At 50.1% G+C, this 16,015-nt stretch overlaps 1 protein-coding gene across 1 annotated transcript; it reads right to left on the bottom strand.

The window, feature by feature from the left end:
- Positions 1–2,191: 2,191 nt before the first annotated feature.
- Positions 2,192–11,198, bottom strand: LOC135231327 (collagen alpha-1(II) chain-like). The gene is made up of 10 exons (XM_064285166.1): positions 11,006–11,198; positions 6,589–6,798; positions 4,895–4,911; positions 4,648–4,680; positions 4,513–4,545; positions 4,352–4,405; positions 4,094–4,195; positions 3,041–3,105; positions 2,360–2,404; positions 2,192–2,249 (listed from the first exon to the last, which is right to left on the bottom strand). Exons 1-10 carry the CDS (start codon positions 11,088–11,090, stop codon positions 2,192–2,194), a joined length of 702 nt encoding a protein of 233 aa, XP_064141236.1. The 5' UTR covers positions 11,091–11,198.
- Positions 11,199–16,015: the final 4,817 nt, after the last annotated feature.

The raw sequence follows: 16,015 nt of genomic DNA, 5'->3' as shown, positions 1-16,015 counted from the left end.
CTAGACCTGGGTAACCCTAGGCAACAAGAGAAAACATTGAGTCTCTATTCTGGGGAACCTGAATAGGAAGCAATACACATACCACTAGACACTTTTCTCTCCCGGAGGCAATCCCATGCTTCCAAAATCCCACCACGATACTTACTCTGTGACCTTTGACACCAGGAAGGCCTGGGGTTCCTGGGAAGCCGCGAGCACCCTGCAATCCCAAGAGCAAATGTTCAGGGCCCAGAGCAGAAGAGCAGGGTCAAGGCTGCCTGGGGCTCCTAGCAGGTCTTCAGAGCCCAGCTTCCCAGGCCACCAGGGAGCAGTCATGGATCCCAGCTCCTGGACGGCTTTTTTAGTAAACGCAGGAAGACCCCCACTGAGCCTCACCCTCCCCATCTTATGCAAATAGGTATAAGTAACAACTGCCCAGCTTCTCTTGTGGGACAGTGTTAGGAATCACAATGGGTTAATAAACATGATGGTGCAATAGATTCAGGTATTGTTAGTACTTAGTTTTATTGTTGTTGTTAGGTGCCATTGAGTCAGTTTCGACTCATGGCAATCCCATATGACAGAGTAGAACTGCTCCATAGGGTTTTCTTGGTTGTAATCTTTACAGAAGCAGATTGTCAGGTCTTTCTCTCTCAGAAACGCGGGGTAGGTTTGAACTGCCAACCTTTTGGTTAGCAGCCAAGCACTTAACCATTGCACCACTTAGTTTTAGAAGTGAACTAATTGAGGTGGATGATCTGGGTCTAAGGCTACCGCCTTGATCTCAAGGAGGTGAGGCTCTGGGAAAGAGGTTTGAGGCTGGGAAATGTGGACCCTTACCTGAGGGCCAGGAGGGCCTCTTTCACCAGATTTCCCAGGTTTTCCAGCTTCACCCTGAAGGGAGAGAGAGAGACCTCAGATTCCTTGAAAGGAGGTTAGCACAGTTGGCACACTTCAGAATGGGTGTCTCTCCTCCCTGCCCTTCAGGCCTTTGCCCACCTGCTTACTCACCTCCCTCCCCTCACTCAGAGTCCAGACTTCCCTGCATGCCCTTCATTGGTCATCCATTATTCTTTCCAACACACGCATGGCCCACAGGCAAGCTCCTCTGTCCTCACTCTGCCACCGACTTCCCCTGGAAGACTTTGTCTCTCCTCTTTTAGGCTCTGCTGGCTGGGCTAGCTCTCCCCAGCATTGAGAGACGTTACTGTCTAATGATATTAATAAGAAAACCACTCAAGGGCTCCAACTCCGGCTCTCCACTTCATTTGCATCCTTTGTAGACATCCTGACTCAGGATGAGCTTTTCCTAACTCATTTACAATTAAAATAATGTTGGGTTGGTAAATGTTTCTTTCTTTGTTTTTCCTTCTCTACATGTTTCCCCCTTGTGTTTTTCCTCTCCCTTCTCTCGCTTCTCAATTTCTCTTCTTGGAGCTAATGATGTTTTAATTATTTCCCTTCCCATCAGGTCAAAAGCAGTCCCATGGAAACTTGCAAGCTAAGTCACAAGGGGGAATGTAGACAGTAGGCAGAGTTAGGGTTTACGACTGACCAATATTGTGCCTCAGGATACTGCCACCCTGTGTGCCAAGCCAAAGGTGCACCCACATCAGTCCCCTGTCCCCACACAGCCTCTTCAGGCCCTTCCAAAGGAGGCAGCGCCTCATTTGACTACTCAATTTTACTTACATCATCACCAGGTTTTCCAGGGGGGCCAGGAGGACCACGGGGACCCATGGGGCCCTATAAACAAGGGGAGAGTTTTAAGAGATGGCTGGAGGGAGAAGGCATTTAGTCTTTAGACAAAACTTTGGGACTGTAGCTTTGTAAACTAGTTCTCCTATAAGGAAGGAAGACAGAAAGGGAAAACCCCAATTTGTGCTGAGAGAGAGTAACAGTGCTGAGCAGACCATAGTGCGAGGCAGCACACAACACAGGCTAGGGGTGACCCAGAAAGGGAAGCTGGTGACAGCTCCTGGTGGACCTTGCCCCATGTGATTCTCCATCAGAGTTTCTCCTTAGCTAAGAAGTAAACCGCACCCCCCCCCAAAAAAAAAAAGCTAAGAAGTAAGATGTGGAATTTCCTCGGGGCCAATGCACTGGGGAAGAGCTAGGCCAAGCGAGGAAGGTGCTGGCAGCTAGGGTCTGGGAGTCTGAGTGGTGGATCATGAAGGGGCATCAGGAGAGAGGGCAGGACCCTGGCAGATACTCACAGAAACTCCGGGTTCACCAGGCTCACCAGGATTGCCTTGAAATCCTTGAGGTCCCTAAAAAAGCAAAGTGAAGACACCGTGTTGAGCCCCCAAAGAATGCTACAGCAACAGAGATCTTGACAAGCATCTGGGACATGACTAAGAGGAAAAGATACAGCACTTACAGGAGCACCAGCAGGGCCTGGAGGTCCTCGAGGTCCCATGGGGCCCTGTATTGGAACAGAAAATGAGGAGGTTTACTGCAAATGCTTCGCCAATGGCATCCAGTGTGCCGCCTCCCCTCTAGCCAAAAGCCCAGACAAAGGACAAGGAGTTACTCTGTAGGCAGGGGGCCTATGGCGGCTGCTCCCTCTCATTTCCCACTCCCCATGCAACAATCTATTTTTATTTATAGGCACCATTTAGACAGAGAAGTTGGCCTTGCTTTCTTCTGGAAAGCAGCCATGTTTACTAAAGTCTGAGTTTCATTTAGCATGTGCCAAGCCGAGCTGCAGGGCTGAGATTTCCTGCTGGAAGTCTTGTGGATGCTGGAGAACAGTAGCTGCTGTCTGCATTCTTCAGTTCTCATTCCAAGAGCAATAGCAACTGGCCTTCAACAGACCAGCCTATAAGCATCGCTCCATCCTCATTCTTCTTTCGCTCCAGCGCATCATTAGAACTGGCACCCATCACCATTAAAAACCAAATGAGTTGGGCTAACTAAATGGGAGGTTACATAACTGATGCAGAAGAGCTGTTCTAAGCAATTAGAGCTTAGAGGTTGTCAGAGACTCTGGCTGTGCTAAGGGCCCTCCTGCCACTTTGGCTGGAAAGAGCTGATGTATTTTCTTACCATTGGCCCTTGCATTACTCCCATCTGGGCACCTCCAGCCTTCTCATCAAATCCTCCGGCCATCTGGGCAGCAAAGTTCTGCAAATAAACCCAACAACATTAGGAGCTTGAGAGGCCCTAGATCTTTCCTACCTGGTTGGCTAGGTTAGGTTACATCTGAATAGGAAGAACTCTATTTAGATAAATACTGACTGTTGGAGACTAACTTAGCATTGATCAGAATTACCAATGATTCCTGAAAAACAGTTTTAGAAATGTGTTACTAGATGACAGCGGCAAAATCAGTTCCCTGGAAGATGAAAGATTATTTGAAGGATTATCAGTCATCTGCATTTCATTTGATAAAATTATTTTTTAATTCTAAAATATGAAATACATTATGTAACATTTATTGAGAAACATGAATAAAATATCACTTTTAAAGGGATTCTTTATTTTCCAATACTTTAATGCCAACAAAGGACTAAAATCAACGGTCTCAAAATATTTCAACAAAAGATGTAGTAGGCGTCTGTGAGTCTATTTAAGTTTAAGAATTTAAAGCACAGCAAACATCAAAATGGCAGACCTGCAAACAATAATATCATTTGTTGATTGGTTGGATTCCAAAAATGACTTTAGCCACACACCTTCACTCAGTGGGGCTCTTTCATGAGAATGAATAGTTGCTAGGAATGTACTTGGCAAGGATCAAGAATAAATGTCTTCCAAGGACAGTGGTCACTCTTCTTCCAGGGAAACACAAGTGTCCAGTCATTTTCTCACCCCAGCCACCTCCCTCTTCCCCCCAAGAATCAACCACACAGTACAGATGCCAGGGAGCCAGGTAACTGAAGACCTTCTTTGCAGAAACTCAGTGAATGAAAAAGGAATCCAGCCTTTAGCACCACAGTCTCATGCCTAATATGTGATTCCACTAAATTATAGATCTGGGGGTGAAGCCCGTGGAAAGGTTATGTACACACAGCCGGCCACCCTGGGAGCTAGCCAGGTAAGGGCAAGTAGCAATTTAGAAGCCACAACTCTGGAGGAACAGCCTGAAGGAAGGTGAAGTAAGGATACTCACTCCACCAAGACCAGGGGGGCCAGGGGGCCCAGGAGGACCAGGGGGGCCAGGATTTCCAGGGGTTCCAGGCTCTCCATCTCTGCCACGAGGTCCAGGGGCACCCTTGGCAAGAAGAGGAAAAGGCACCAATGTGAAACAGTGTTTACTCAAGAACCATCTGTACACAGGCTGCCCTTGGGGAGGTAGCCAGGCATGTGGCGGGGCCTTAGAGGACGTGGGGGGTCCACATAGGTCAGGTGGTGCCCCTTCTCTACTCACTTTTTCGCCTTTGTCACCACGGTCACCTCTGGGGCCTTGTTCGCCTGCAGGTCCCTGAGGATGAAGAAAATAGTAAAGTGGCAGCAAGGCCAGGGGTCTACAGATCAGTCAATCAGAGGCAATAAGGAAGGGATGGAGGAAGGGCTTCCTCCCTTTCTTACCTGAGGCCCAGGAGGTCCTTTGGGTCCTACAATCTGTAACAGAAAGACCCACAGGAAGCAAGTTAGAAGGAGGACAAGGAAATAGCCAATTTAGAGCATCAGGTGCAACATAGTGTGAGAATAATTTGCACTTACATCCTTGATATCTCCAGGTTCACCTTTCTGTCCCTGAAATAGGGAACATTCTTGGGATTAAACTGAGTAAGTCCACTAAGCCCCAGGTACAAAACCCTGCCCAGCAGCCCCAACGTTGTGGTGCCCTCCGAAACAGACCACTTCTGACATCTACAGATGGCTTCTAAAGACTCATATGTAGGATTAGCATAGCATTGTCACTGACGAAGGGAATAGGAAGATGAAGGCAAAAGCCAAAACAACTCACCTTTGGTCCTGGCTGCCCTGCAATGGAAAAAAAAAAAAAAAAAATAGGGAAGGAGAATGTAAGATTCCTGAGATGAATAAGAACAAGTTCTTGTCACCCAAATACTCTTTAGGGACAAACAAGGAAATGACACAGTCAAGGAAGGAGGCAGCTTCCTGTTACTCCTCTGAACCCCTCTGTTGTGGGGTTAGGGTCACTGAAGTCCCAAGGTTGCTGAGATCCCATGAGAAATGGAAGTGACCCAGACTTCGTTATTCAAGTTAGTCAAGCAGTCAGCGTGCAAAGGAATGGAGCGAGGAGGGAGGTACAGGGAGAGAATGAACAGCCCAAGACCTGATCAGCCACAGAGGAGGAAAGTAAGCCCCAAAACAGACAAAACAGAAGCAATTGTCATTCTCTCTTTTTCCCAACAGAGTAGGAAGCCCCTCCTGCACCCCAGACCCTCCCAGAAGAGTTAGGTACTTAGAAAGGTCTTACATTAGAGCTGGGTCTCCTTGAAGCAAGCACAAAAAAACAGCAGGGCACAGGAGTTACAAAAAGCACTGTAGCCATCACCACCCCAAATCAACGACCCTCCCCAAATGCAGCAGCAAAATGATAAAGTCAATCAACTCTTCACACACAGCGGCCCCCTCAAAAGCGATCTGGGGATCTGAATCATAAAAACAGCTTCCCAAAGGAGCCAGTGTGGTAAAGTGTTAGGAAAGGCAACTTCTCGCTTCCCCTTTACCTGCCTTCTCAACCTTGAGCAGGGAGGGAACAGTAAACATCCCCCAAGAAGCCTAGACGTGTGTCCTCATCCACTTTGGAAGGAGATAGGCCATGGGTTTGAGTGCTGGGGAGGGGTGACCTGCACGTCATCCACCAGCTGGAAGTTAACTACCCACCAGAGTGCAGGGTCCCCGTCCCATCTCCACCCTTCACCCGTACAACTCCCAAAGCCCAGCTTGTCCTTCCTTTATTAACCTGCTTCTTAATTGGAAACCCTGGTGGTGTAGTGGTTAAGTGTTATGGCTGCTAACCAAAAGGTCAGTAGTGCAAATCCACCAGGCGCTCCTTGGGAACTCTATGGAACGGTTCTACTCTGTCCTATAGGGTCACTATGAGTCCGGATCAATGCGATGGTAAAGGGTTTTTTGGTTTTAATTGGCAGTCAGCTCCAACAGAGGAAAAACAAAGAGGAAACTACCACCAATGTTTCATACTTCAAAAAAGGAACCTGTCCCCTCTGTGTCCCCACTAGCTGGCAGAGGTTTTTCCACCCTAAGGAGCATATCTTTGGAGGTCTTCTTTGAAGAAGACAAGGTGTGGGTGACAGAGGAGGAGTTAATTTGTGGCTTGGCCAGACAGAACACTTGATCTCCATTGTGGCTCTAGTAATCTGTAGAGATGATTGCGAAGAGGGTATTCTTGTGGAATCACATCTGTCCTTCCAGGTATCTTAAAGCCATCCGTTTTAGAGGCATTCAGTGAGGAAGGACCCCTCTAGTGTCTCAGACTCACTGGGTTCCAGACTGCACTGTGTGGGTAGGTATGTGGGCAAGTGAGAAGTGGCCTTTCCTTTCTGCCCCAGCTGCTGAGGTCCCATGAATAACCAGCCCCTCCACTTTGCAGAGATGACCAGCATCCATGGGAGAGCGTTTGCTGAACCCGCAAGTAATTTATTTATGTGGAACAGGAAATAAATAAATTACGACCACTGGCAGTGGTGAGGTCAGTTGGGCAGATAGGGCAGCACTCTCCGAAGGGGATCTCGGGGCTGAGGCAGTCTTTCACGTCTTCACAGATTATGTCGTCGCAGAGGACAGTCCCAGTGTCACAAACACAGATCCGGCAGGGCTCGGGCTTCCACACATCCTTATCATTATACCTCTGCCCATCCTGCACACAGCTGCCAGCCTCCTCTGTACCAAGGGTGGGGTGGGGGGAGCAGAGAACCAAGGGAAGGAGGTGGGAGGGAGCCAGAAGAGAAAAAGAGAAAGAGGTTGCAGTCAACGTGACATTATCCACCAACACTAGCTGGGAGTTAACTACCCATCAGAGTGCAGGGTCCCAGCCCCATCTCACCCTTTACCAGTAGAACTCCCAAAGTTGAAGAATGGGCTGGGGCCACCTGAGCACAAATGACTTAAACATGATGTTTCTAAGAGAATGTTCGTTCTTCCACGTAGCCAACAAATATTTATTGTGTGCCCTGCACTATACTGTCAATTCACTAGTGAAAATCCTGACCCAGCAGTGAAGCTGAGGGGGCTACTGTAGCATATTCTCTGCACCCACCTGGCATGAGGGAGAACCAATGACAGGAGGGTGGAGAGACTGGAGGGTGAATGGGAGGAGATGAGACTCTGAACTAGGACTCTGGGACTGTGAAGCTAGAGGAGACAGGGAAATGGTGCAGCCGCCTGCACAGGAGCAAGGAGGGCTTCTTTTTTTCTGCCTTCCTCTGGGGATTGTGGGAGTTGCTAAATACAACTGACAGCTAAAATTCTGAGAGAATGTAGGAAATTCTACGCAGAAAAATTAGAACCTACAGAGAGCTGCCCCAAAAGTGGATATATAATGGGGGGGGGGGAGTGTAGCGCAAAATAGTGCAAAAGGAGAAAACAGGACTCTTTAGAATTAGGATCTGTTCTCATTCTTTAAACCATATTAGAATTAGGACGAATTTGGAGACAGGGATAGGACCGATCAAACAATACACTTAGAGCAGGAGGAGGCAAGCAGGGTCAAAGGAATCCTGGTGCTGACCTTCAGCTGGAGCCCTCCCTCAAGAAGCTCAACTTCTGTCTGAATACAGCACCCCAGTTTGGGGGGTAGATGGGCTTTGAATGCCTGGCCTCTGCTAAGGGTCGGCCAGTTTAGGCCTGACCTCCTCCAAGAATGCAGACTAAGAGCAGCACAGACTGGTCTCTCTTCACAAGAGCTCTGCTGTCTGGAATTCACGCTGCAAATGAAACCTACGCTGACAAGATTGCCAAGGGGCCGAAGAGCCCGCACCACGTGCTAGGGAGGGCCCCGGAGCTGTTTTTCTCATCAAAATCCCCAAAGCAATGGCAGCAGCAGGGGATGAATTGTAGGAGAGACACAAACCAGGTGGGCGGGGAAATAAGTGGGTCTGCCCATTGCCGTTTAAGAAGATCTGCACAAATCTAAACGTTTCTTCCCCCCCCCTTTTTTTTCTTTTCTTGTCCCCTAGAAGAAACCACCCAGCCTTTTGGCAAGATAATCACGGGCGGGGTTGGAGGGGGTGTTATTCCAGTGGATTTACAAGGCTGCTGGGACACACCCACTGCTAGCGCAGCTGGAGCTGTAGAAAGCCCACCAACGGAATGGGGAGGAGGAGAGGGGGGCCTCGGCTAATGGTCTCCTGTCCCGCCTAAGTAAGAGCGCACCCTTACCCAGGAGGTCCCAGGAAGGAAAGAGTGGAAAATGCTGGGAGGAGGAGGTGTGCCCTGAACGCGGATGAGATTTCTCTAGGAAGGGTGGCCCCCGGGATGTGCAGGCGCTGGGACAGAGCCAGGCAGCTCTAGGTGTGAGAGCCACGGGGTGGCTCTGCGGCTGCGGCCCTGGACACGGCTGGCCCACAGACACTGGGAGGGTGAAAAGTGGGATTAAATGACGGCCGGAGATAGGAGCCAGCACGGTAACCGGATCACCTAGGTGTGGACGCAGGAGCCCAGCACCATCATAATTGCTGTTGGAAAACGGATGCCGATAGCATCCCGGCGCACCCGATCGGGTTCTCCTCATTACAGCAGCACTATATAAGTGACTCTTTGTGGCAGGCCAATTAAAAAGCTACCTCTTTCGGGGAACTGTTTTGCCTCGCAGCAGCTCGACTCAAACTGGAGCCCGGGAGGTGGCGGCGGGCGGGCACAGGGGGGCATTGTGGGAGAGGGGGTCGGGGAGTCCGGGGGAACCCACCTCTCATGAATGGGGCTTTTCTCCAGCTCACACAGAGCCCGATTCACGGGTCTCCTCGAGGAACCAGTTTAAATAAATACGGGCAGCGTTTCAGCCCCATCTGGAAGCCATCTCTGCCAATCTCCCAACGCAAACAAGCCTCACAAAGGGAGATTGAGGTCTCTCCCCCCAAGTCGAGGGGCACTTTCAGAGGCTAGGGCTGTGAAATGCAGATGTGGGTCAGGGACGCCGCCGCCAATACGTTTCTCAAACCCGTGGAAAGCTGGAGAGGAGGAGCGTGCCCGGGCTCTAGGCTCTGACATTCCTGACATCCACGCAGACTGCGCCTTGCCCTACGTCACATCTTTGGGTCCGCGGACCGGGGGGGGGGGAGGGGGGAGCGGGGGAAGCTGTCACGGAGGTGGGATGAGCCAGGGCGCAAAGTTAGCTCTTGGGTGCAGAATTACACTCCTCCAGGGAGGAGGCGGAGCGACTGGAAGGTTTAGACTCCAGAAACTATGGAATTCACTCTCGAGAAAGATGCAGAGGTGAAAGAGCTCTGTCACTTAAGCGAACACTTCTAATACCAGAAGGAGATCTGGGAATTGTTTTAGAGTCACCCAACTAATTCCTTTGCATACTAAGGCAAAGGTCAGTGTCCACGTAAATTCAGGACAAAATATAGTCAGTCCGAGCCGAGGCCATGTATGGACACACGGTGTTCCCCAAATGCCGGGGAGTGCGCGGTCTCCTTAGCGCACCACAGGGCCACGGGTCAGAAGTCCGCTGCCAGCGCTCCTGGAGGCTGTGCGGCGGGTTCCAGTCATGCCCCCGGCGGGGTCAGTTGCGCTAATGAACCGAAAGTCCTACTGGGCGCGCCGCCTTCCAAACTATCTCTGGAGGCAGCCTGGTGGCAGGCGAGAGCGCAAAGAGCCTCGTCGGCAGAGAGACTTTGATTCTCTCCCCTCCCCCCAAATTTCCCCTGCTACTGATTTACAATCTGTAACATACAAAGACAGAGCTGGAATCTTAGCCGTCGGAAACGTGCCCAAACACGTGGAAAAAAAAATCCTCTCTACCTAATACACTTTCCAGGCTTCGTTTGTCCTGAATATAATCCCAGTCAGTAGGACCTTACCAAAGGAGGCAATGGAAAGGTGCGACCCAGGACACGTTTGGATCAGACCATAAAATTGCCAGGCCATCTTTAGGTATATTTGGTTGAAATAGTTATAGCAATTGTCTCCTCCCCTGCTTCTCTCTCTCTCACACACACATACACACACACATAGCCCGCCGCCTGGCTCGGTGAGTTCTAGGAACTTAGAAAAGTAACTCATTGTAGTACCTGGGGGGAGGGGGAGGAGACAGCGGGGAGGGGACGCTATTTTGAGTGGCGTTTGAAGAGCACGGTCTGGTTGGAATGTTATCGCTCTTCAGATGGCCTCTCCTACGAGAAGTTTCTGAACCCTTTTCGAGAAGAAAGGCCAGGGGAAGCAGAGATGCAAGCGATGGCTGCACCTTGCTCCAGGTCCAGGGGGCGGGGGGTGCGGGGGGTGCGGGGGGTGCGGGGGGTGCGGGGGAGGGAGTCCGAGAGAGGCGCAGAGGTCTCGGAGCGCCTCTCAGAAGCCTTTCTTTGTGGCCTCGGATTTCCGCCCACCGGTTTTAGAGTACCCCCTTTGTCTAACTCCCCTTTGAACCCCTAACCACCAGCCCCTGGACACCACTACGAAGTTAACGCCTTGGCGTTTGCTCGCTCCCTCGCCCGCGCGCGCTCTCTCTCCCACTTCTCCTAAGATCGATGGGCCCTGACCGGTTTTGCTGAACTCATAGTGCCTCGGCCAGGCGAGTTGTGCACGTGTGCGCCTAATTATCAAAGCTGGAGGAAAAGAGCGCGCTTAAATCTGTGAGTAAACCTCTACGACTCAACACTTTGCACATTCAATATTCCTGCGCAATGTAAGGACCTGCAAATGCCTCCAACCACCACCAGCACCTAGGGCGCAAAAGACTGAGCTCCCGACTCGGAGAACTTTGCTCCGCGAGCTCCCGCGCATCCTGCGGCCGAGTCTTGAGGGGTATGGTTCGGGGAGCCGCTCTAACCCGGACCCGCGATCACCAGACTCGGGACCCGGAGCTGGCCAGGGAGGAGGACGCCAGGAGAGGCACGGAAGGGAGTCAGGCAGGGGCGGTGGGGCGACTTACGGACATCCTGGCCCTGACACCGAAGGACAGCGGCGACGAGCAGCGTCAGCAGCACCAGCGTCTGGGGAGCCCCGAGGCGGATCATGGCTCACCGCTGGGCCTGGCGGAGCCGGGCCCTGGCGGAGCGCAACGAGGCGGCAGGAGCACGGCGCGGGTCCGGGTCTCTACCGCTTCCTCATGCAGGAGACCCTCTGAGCGGCAGTAGGAGGCGGAAGACCCGGCAGCCCAGCAGCGCTCTGCGTCTTTTCGCCACCTCGGCTCCCGTTATATGCACCAGGCCCCTCTGAAGGCTGGCTAGCTGGCCCAAACCGCGGGCCGCCCCCAGCCCCCCGCCAGGCTGTAACCTGAGACCCCGCCCCCGGAGCCCGCCCGGGCCCTGCCAGAGGCCGCACCTGCCTGGGCAGTACCCCCTCCTCCCCGAGCCCCGCTTCCCGCCCCCCACCCCTAGTGTGCCTAGTGGCCTGATCGGGCGGGGCGCAGAGACTGTCCCCGGTACCCCCCCACCCGGGGCTGCGGCGCTGCCCCCTCCGACCACAGGCGGGAAGGGGGGCCTCCGGCCCCTCCCCTCGGAGTTTTGCCAGGGCTAGAGGGGCGGGGGTGTTTGCAGAGGCTCAGGCCTCGAGCCCTAGACCATGGATGGAAAGGAGATGGGTGGAAGGAGGGAAAGCGGTAGAGAGGACCAAAGGGAGGACTAAAGAGGGCACCGCGTGTGGCGCGTGGGCGGGGGACAGGGGGCGCCTGCGAAGATGTGCGGAACCCTAAATCTTGGAGGCGGGGAAGCAGGGCCAGGTTTGGGGGGTTTTGCCCCCCTATCTTCTAGCCGCTTCCCATAGTGCCTGTTCCCCCCCACCCCCCGCCAAGCTCCCACCTGGAAGCTCAGAGTGGCAGCCTCCGAACCCCTCCACCATCCAACTATGCGATGAAAGAGCCTCCTCTGGAACCTCGGCAGACGTAGGCCGGAGCCGACGGCGGCCAGGAAAGGGGCCGGTGTGTTACTGCACAGAAGGAGACCTGTGTGAAGGTGTAGGGGGCGGGGGAGGCCCTGGGAAGAGGGCCGGAGGAGCCGCAGAGGAGCGGAGGGAGCCGAGACTAAACGGTGCGCGCTGCCGGGGTGGGGGACTGTCTAGTTCCAGACTCAGACGTGGTGTCTGCTCTTCCTGGCCGGGGTCCGGGAGTCCCGGGGGGAGTGGGCAATGCCGGTCGGGGCTGAGCTGCTCAGGCCAGGGACAGTTGGTCACTGCTGCCGCCCTGGCCCGGGAGTGAGGAAGCCGCTCCAGCTGGACTCAGTTCTGTGAGCAGAAGTAACGCCAGAATTTCCTAACTGCACCCCCTTGGCCCTCTGCTTCCCGCCTCACCTCACCTTCCCCGGTGAGCGCCCCCCCAGCATCGTAGCCCAAACTCTGCTTTCTCCCCAGGGCTCAACTAAGCTCTTCCCATGGCTCCTGGTGCCTCCTTTGATAACGGGGAAGAAAAGCCCCAAACAGAACTTCCTCCTGAGTAAGATGGTTTTCTGTTCCTGAGGATTGTAGGGACCTCAAAGAACTTTATTCAAAATGCAAGTTTTCATGAAACCCAGAATTTGAGGTCTGACTTAACCAGAACCTTCCCTCCCCGGTAGTCAGAGCTTTTCTCCTAGACAGGCGCTCAGAGCACTCGCAAGAAGCTACTTCCTCCACCCAGGCCTCAGCTTTCTATAAGGTGCCTGGGCTGTTTGTTTTCCTAGACCTGACGCTTTGAAAGCTTCTCAGGGTAGGGACCCAAGTGCCAGGTGTGGAGAATTTAACTTCTGAGGACATGTGCTGGTCAAAAAGGGAAAGAACTTTCACAAAAAAGCCCTTAGGAGACACTTCCATGTTTTGTGGTGCCTGAGTGGAGGGAGAGAAGAATTAACCAACTGGTTGCAACTTCTCTATCTGCCATGGGCTTCTGTGGCTCTTTTCCTCCCATCTGTGTGTTTAAGGGCTTACATTAAGCTCCAGCCCTTCCCCAGCACCCAACCTTTGCCAGGAGAAAGCTGGTCTTGTCACACCACAGTGGCCCATGCCCTCTGGGAGGCCATGGGTCCTATCCTCTCCACCTGGAAAGTAGAATGGCCAAGTTCCACACGTTTCTCAAGCCATCCACGTTAAAGCACCTCTGAGCAGCCTTCCCGGTATCCGTAGAACACAATGCCTTCTGGCCTTTCTGAATCCCTCTGGCATTTGTAGTCTGTATTCACAATTTGACTCTAAGCTACACACTCTTCTGTGAGGGTTATATTTTTTCCCCTTGTCTTCATTGATCATATCTTGCCAACGAGCCTGAAAGCTCTTTGGGGACAAGAACTGTGCCTGGAACAATGTTAGCATATAGGAGATTTTTAGCAAACCCCTGTGAACTAATACATTTAGATGAAAAACATTATTTTATGATACGAACAATACATAGGCAGCTATAAAGCTAAGAATTTATATCTGACCTCAAATACAAGTGCCAAAAGGACTCAACAGCAAAAAAAAAAAAAAAAAAGAATTTTGGAAAAAACAAAACAAAACCTATGGAAAAAGATAGAAGCACATTTTAAAGTGAACTAATTCAATAGGCAGCAGAGTGGTATATGCTAAGTCTGTCTTGATTTTAACCTCTAACTCTGTCATTTATCTTTACCAGTGGACTACATCTATATAGAAAAAGTTTGGAATCTTTCCAGTAACCATGGCTTATCTGTGAATACAAAGTTTAGTTCTCCACTCTCAGTGGAGGAAAAACTTTCATCAGATATGGTGATTGACAACAAACTCCAAAGCCAAAATAAACTATAGAAATTATTTAAATTCTAAAGCCAAATAAATCCCAATTTTAATTTTTATCCACTCATGGATTCCAACAACTACAATGTTAGAACTGCTAATTTGTGACTCAAACTGGAATCTAACCTAAAGTGGTTTAAAAAAAAAATTCAGATTTGGATATCACTTATCCAGAACATAGCCAATAAATTGGAAAGAAGGGGAAATAAGCTTCTGAGCAGCCAGAATTCATGTCATGTACTAAAGCTTACATGTTATCCATAGTAAGGTCCCTCTTAGTCTGTGCCTATTAATTCATAGCTCAGATAATGTATTTAAAGGTGGTGTCATTTGACCTCACAGATTAGATGCAGAAAAATTGAGGCAGGTTGGGGAGAGCAGCTGCTGAAAGAAAACACAGTAAGAGGAGACAGAAAAAGCAGTATGAAGTTGACATAATGAATAAAAAACACAGTAGCACTGGGCCAACAGGGTAGTGGTCAGTAGCCCTACAGTCCTCAGTGGCTCCAGGGAGCATTCCTGATTTACAGCAGCTGCTGCAGGCACTGAGGTTCATAATGGTGAATTTAAATGTCCAATAAAATGTTAATTGAAGTTTAATATGATCTCTTTGAGGAGATGAGGAACATGCATCAACTCTGAAGGTCCCCTTTAAATATAATGAAAATAAGTGTTCCTTCACTTATTGTGAGAAAGCTTACATGACAGCAGTGTCACAAAGATGAGGGAGTACTGCCATTTTTAGAATTGTTGAGCTGGAAACAAACAGCTTTATTTCCCCTACTTAGATTAATCCTTGTCCTGGTAGAACAAGAGTATCTACAGCTCAGGATGAAGGTCCCACGTGGCCATCATTGTTCACTTTCATCTTAGATGCAGCATGCCTGACAGTAAGTAGAACCATTAGAAATTAAACAGACACGGAAATGGATGGTGCCTGGCTACGATTACTGAACATTTTCATCACAGACCCAGTACATGGATCCTGATCAAAAGGAGGAAAATCTTGGAACGGAACTTCAAATTTATATGGAAACCAGACTTACTGGAGCCCTGGAGACTGGGAGAATCCCTGAATCTATTACCCAGAAATAATCTTTAAATCTTGAACCAAAGTTATCCCATGAAGCCATCGTTAAACTAAACCAACAATTTAGCTCAATTAACAAAAAATGTTTGCCTTAAGTATTGTGCTCCTATAAACAAGTATCTGCATAAGTTCAAACTGACAAGAGTTCATGGAAAGCACAGATGTGAACTTTAAGGGGCAGAGAGCCTATATTAATGATGATGAAACAATATGGGTAGTGATACCGAGAATGGTGACGCAATGTATGTAATCAATGTCATTGAACGGCACATGTAGAAATTGTGAACAGATGTATGTCTGGTTGTGTATATTGCCATCAAAAATAAATTAATTACTAAAAAAAGAAATTAAACAGACACAATCAGTGTATCTACCCAACTCAGACCAACTCAGTGAAACAGGTGGATGAGACCAGTAATATTTTGTTGTGTAGACAATATAACCGTTCCATTTTCTCCCTCTTTTATGAGGATATTAAATTTACACATGGACAGCCTTGTTGGGGAAGATATTTGTAGGCAGACTGTAAAGAAAAGATCTCTTTCTCTCCCTCAACACAAATCCCATTTAAAAATGGTGATAAAGTGAGGAGGGATTCACATTCCACTGAGGTAAGCCCACCCCAAATATGGCAGACGGTGAATGCATACACTTCACTCATGCAGCACCCAGCCACACTTCACACAGACAGCCCCGCCATGGGGGGAGTGGCTGGGCTCCCTGAGTGACACTCAGCTTCTGTTGGTTGGGCTCAGTTCAGACATCCTTTCAAGATGTGTTTATGTTTTCCTTTGGCATTTTTGGGGCAGAGTAACAGGATCAGGACTGTCCAAGGTAGGGTTTCCAGATTTACAGTGCACATTCCATTCCATAGGAGCATAAATGTGTTACTATGTATTCTCAAATGCAAGCAATATTAAGAATCCCACCCAGTCACCTCAGTCCTGTCCCAGCACCATACGAATTCAGCTCAGCACTAGTACTGAGCACCGATTTCTGCATGAAATGGGGAGACAGAGGATTTAGATACTACCTCTGACTCTAGGGGAAATAAGAAAAAAGAAATGACTATGAAAAATGCTACAAGAAAGGACACACACACAAAAACTAGAAAGAGCGAGCAGCATTGTG

This window comes from Loxodonta africana, chromosome 4 (genome assembly GCF_030014295.1).
Source record: "Loxodonta africana isolate mLoxAfr1 chromosome 4, mLoxAfr1.hap2, whole genome shotgun sequence".
In the NCBI taxonomy this organism is placed as follows: domain Eukaryota; kingdom Metazoa; phylum Chordata; class Mammalia; order Proboscidea; family Elephantidae; genus Loxodonta; species Loxodonta africana.
Note: the sequence above shows the minus strand (reverse complement) of the source record. Positions and strands in the feature narration are given on the sequence as shown.

What these genes read in the sequence shown, in the direction of transcription:
- LOC135231327 (XM_064285166.1), bottom strand. Translation starts at nt 11,090, where the DNA reads ATGATCCGCCTCGGGGCTCCCCAGACGCTGGTGCTGCTGACGCTGCTC. An exon ending in GTGGTGACAAAGGCGAAAAA is followed by an intron (nt 4,196 to 4,351) that starts GTGAGTAGAGAA and finishes CTTCTTGCCAAG; the next exon opens with GGTGCCCCTGGACCTCGTGG. An exon ending in CAGGCCCTGCTGGTGCTCCT is followed by an intron (nt 2,250 to 2,359) that starts GTAAGTGCTGTA and finishes TTGCTTTTTTAG; the next exon opens with GGACCTCAAGGATTTCAAGG.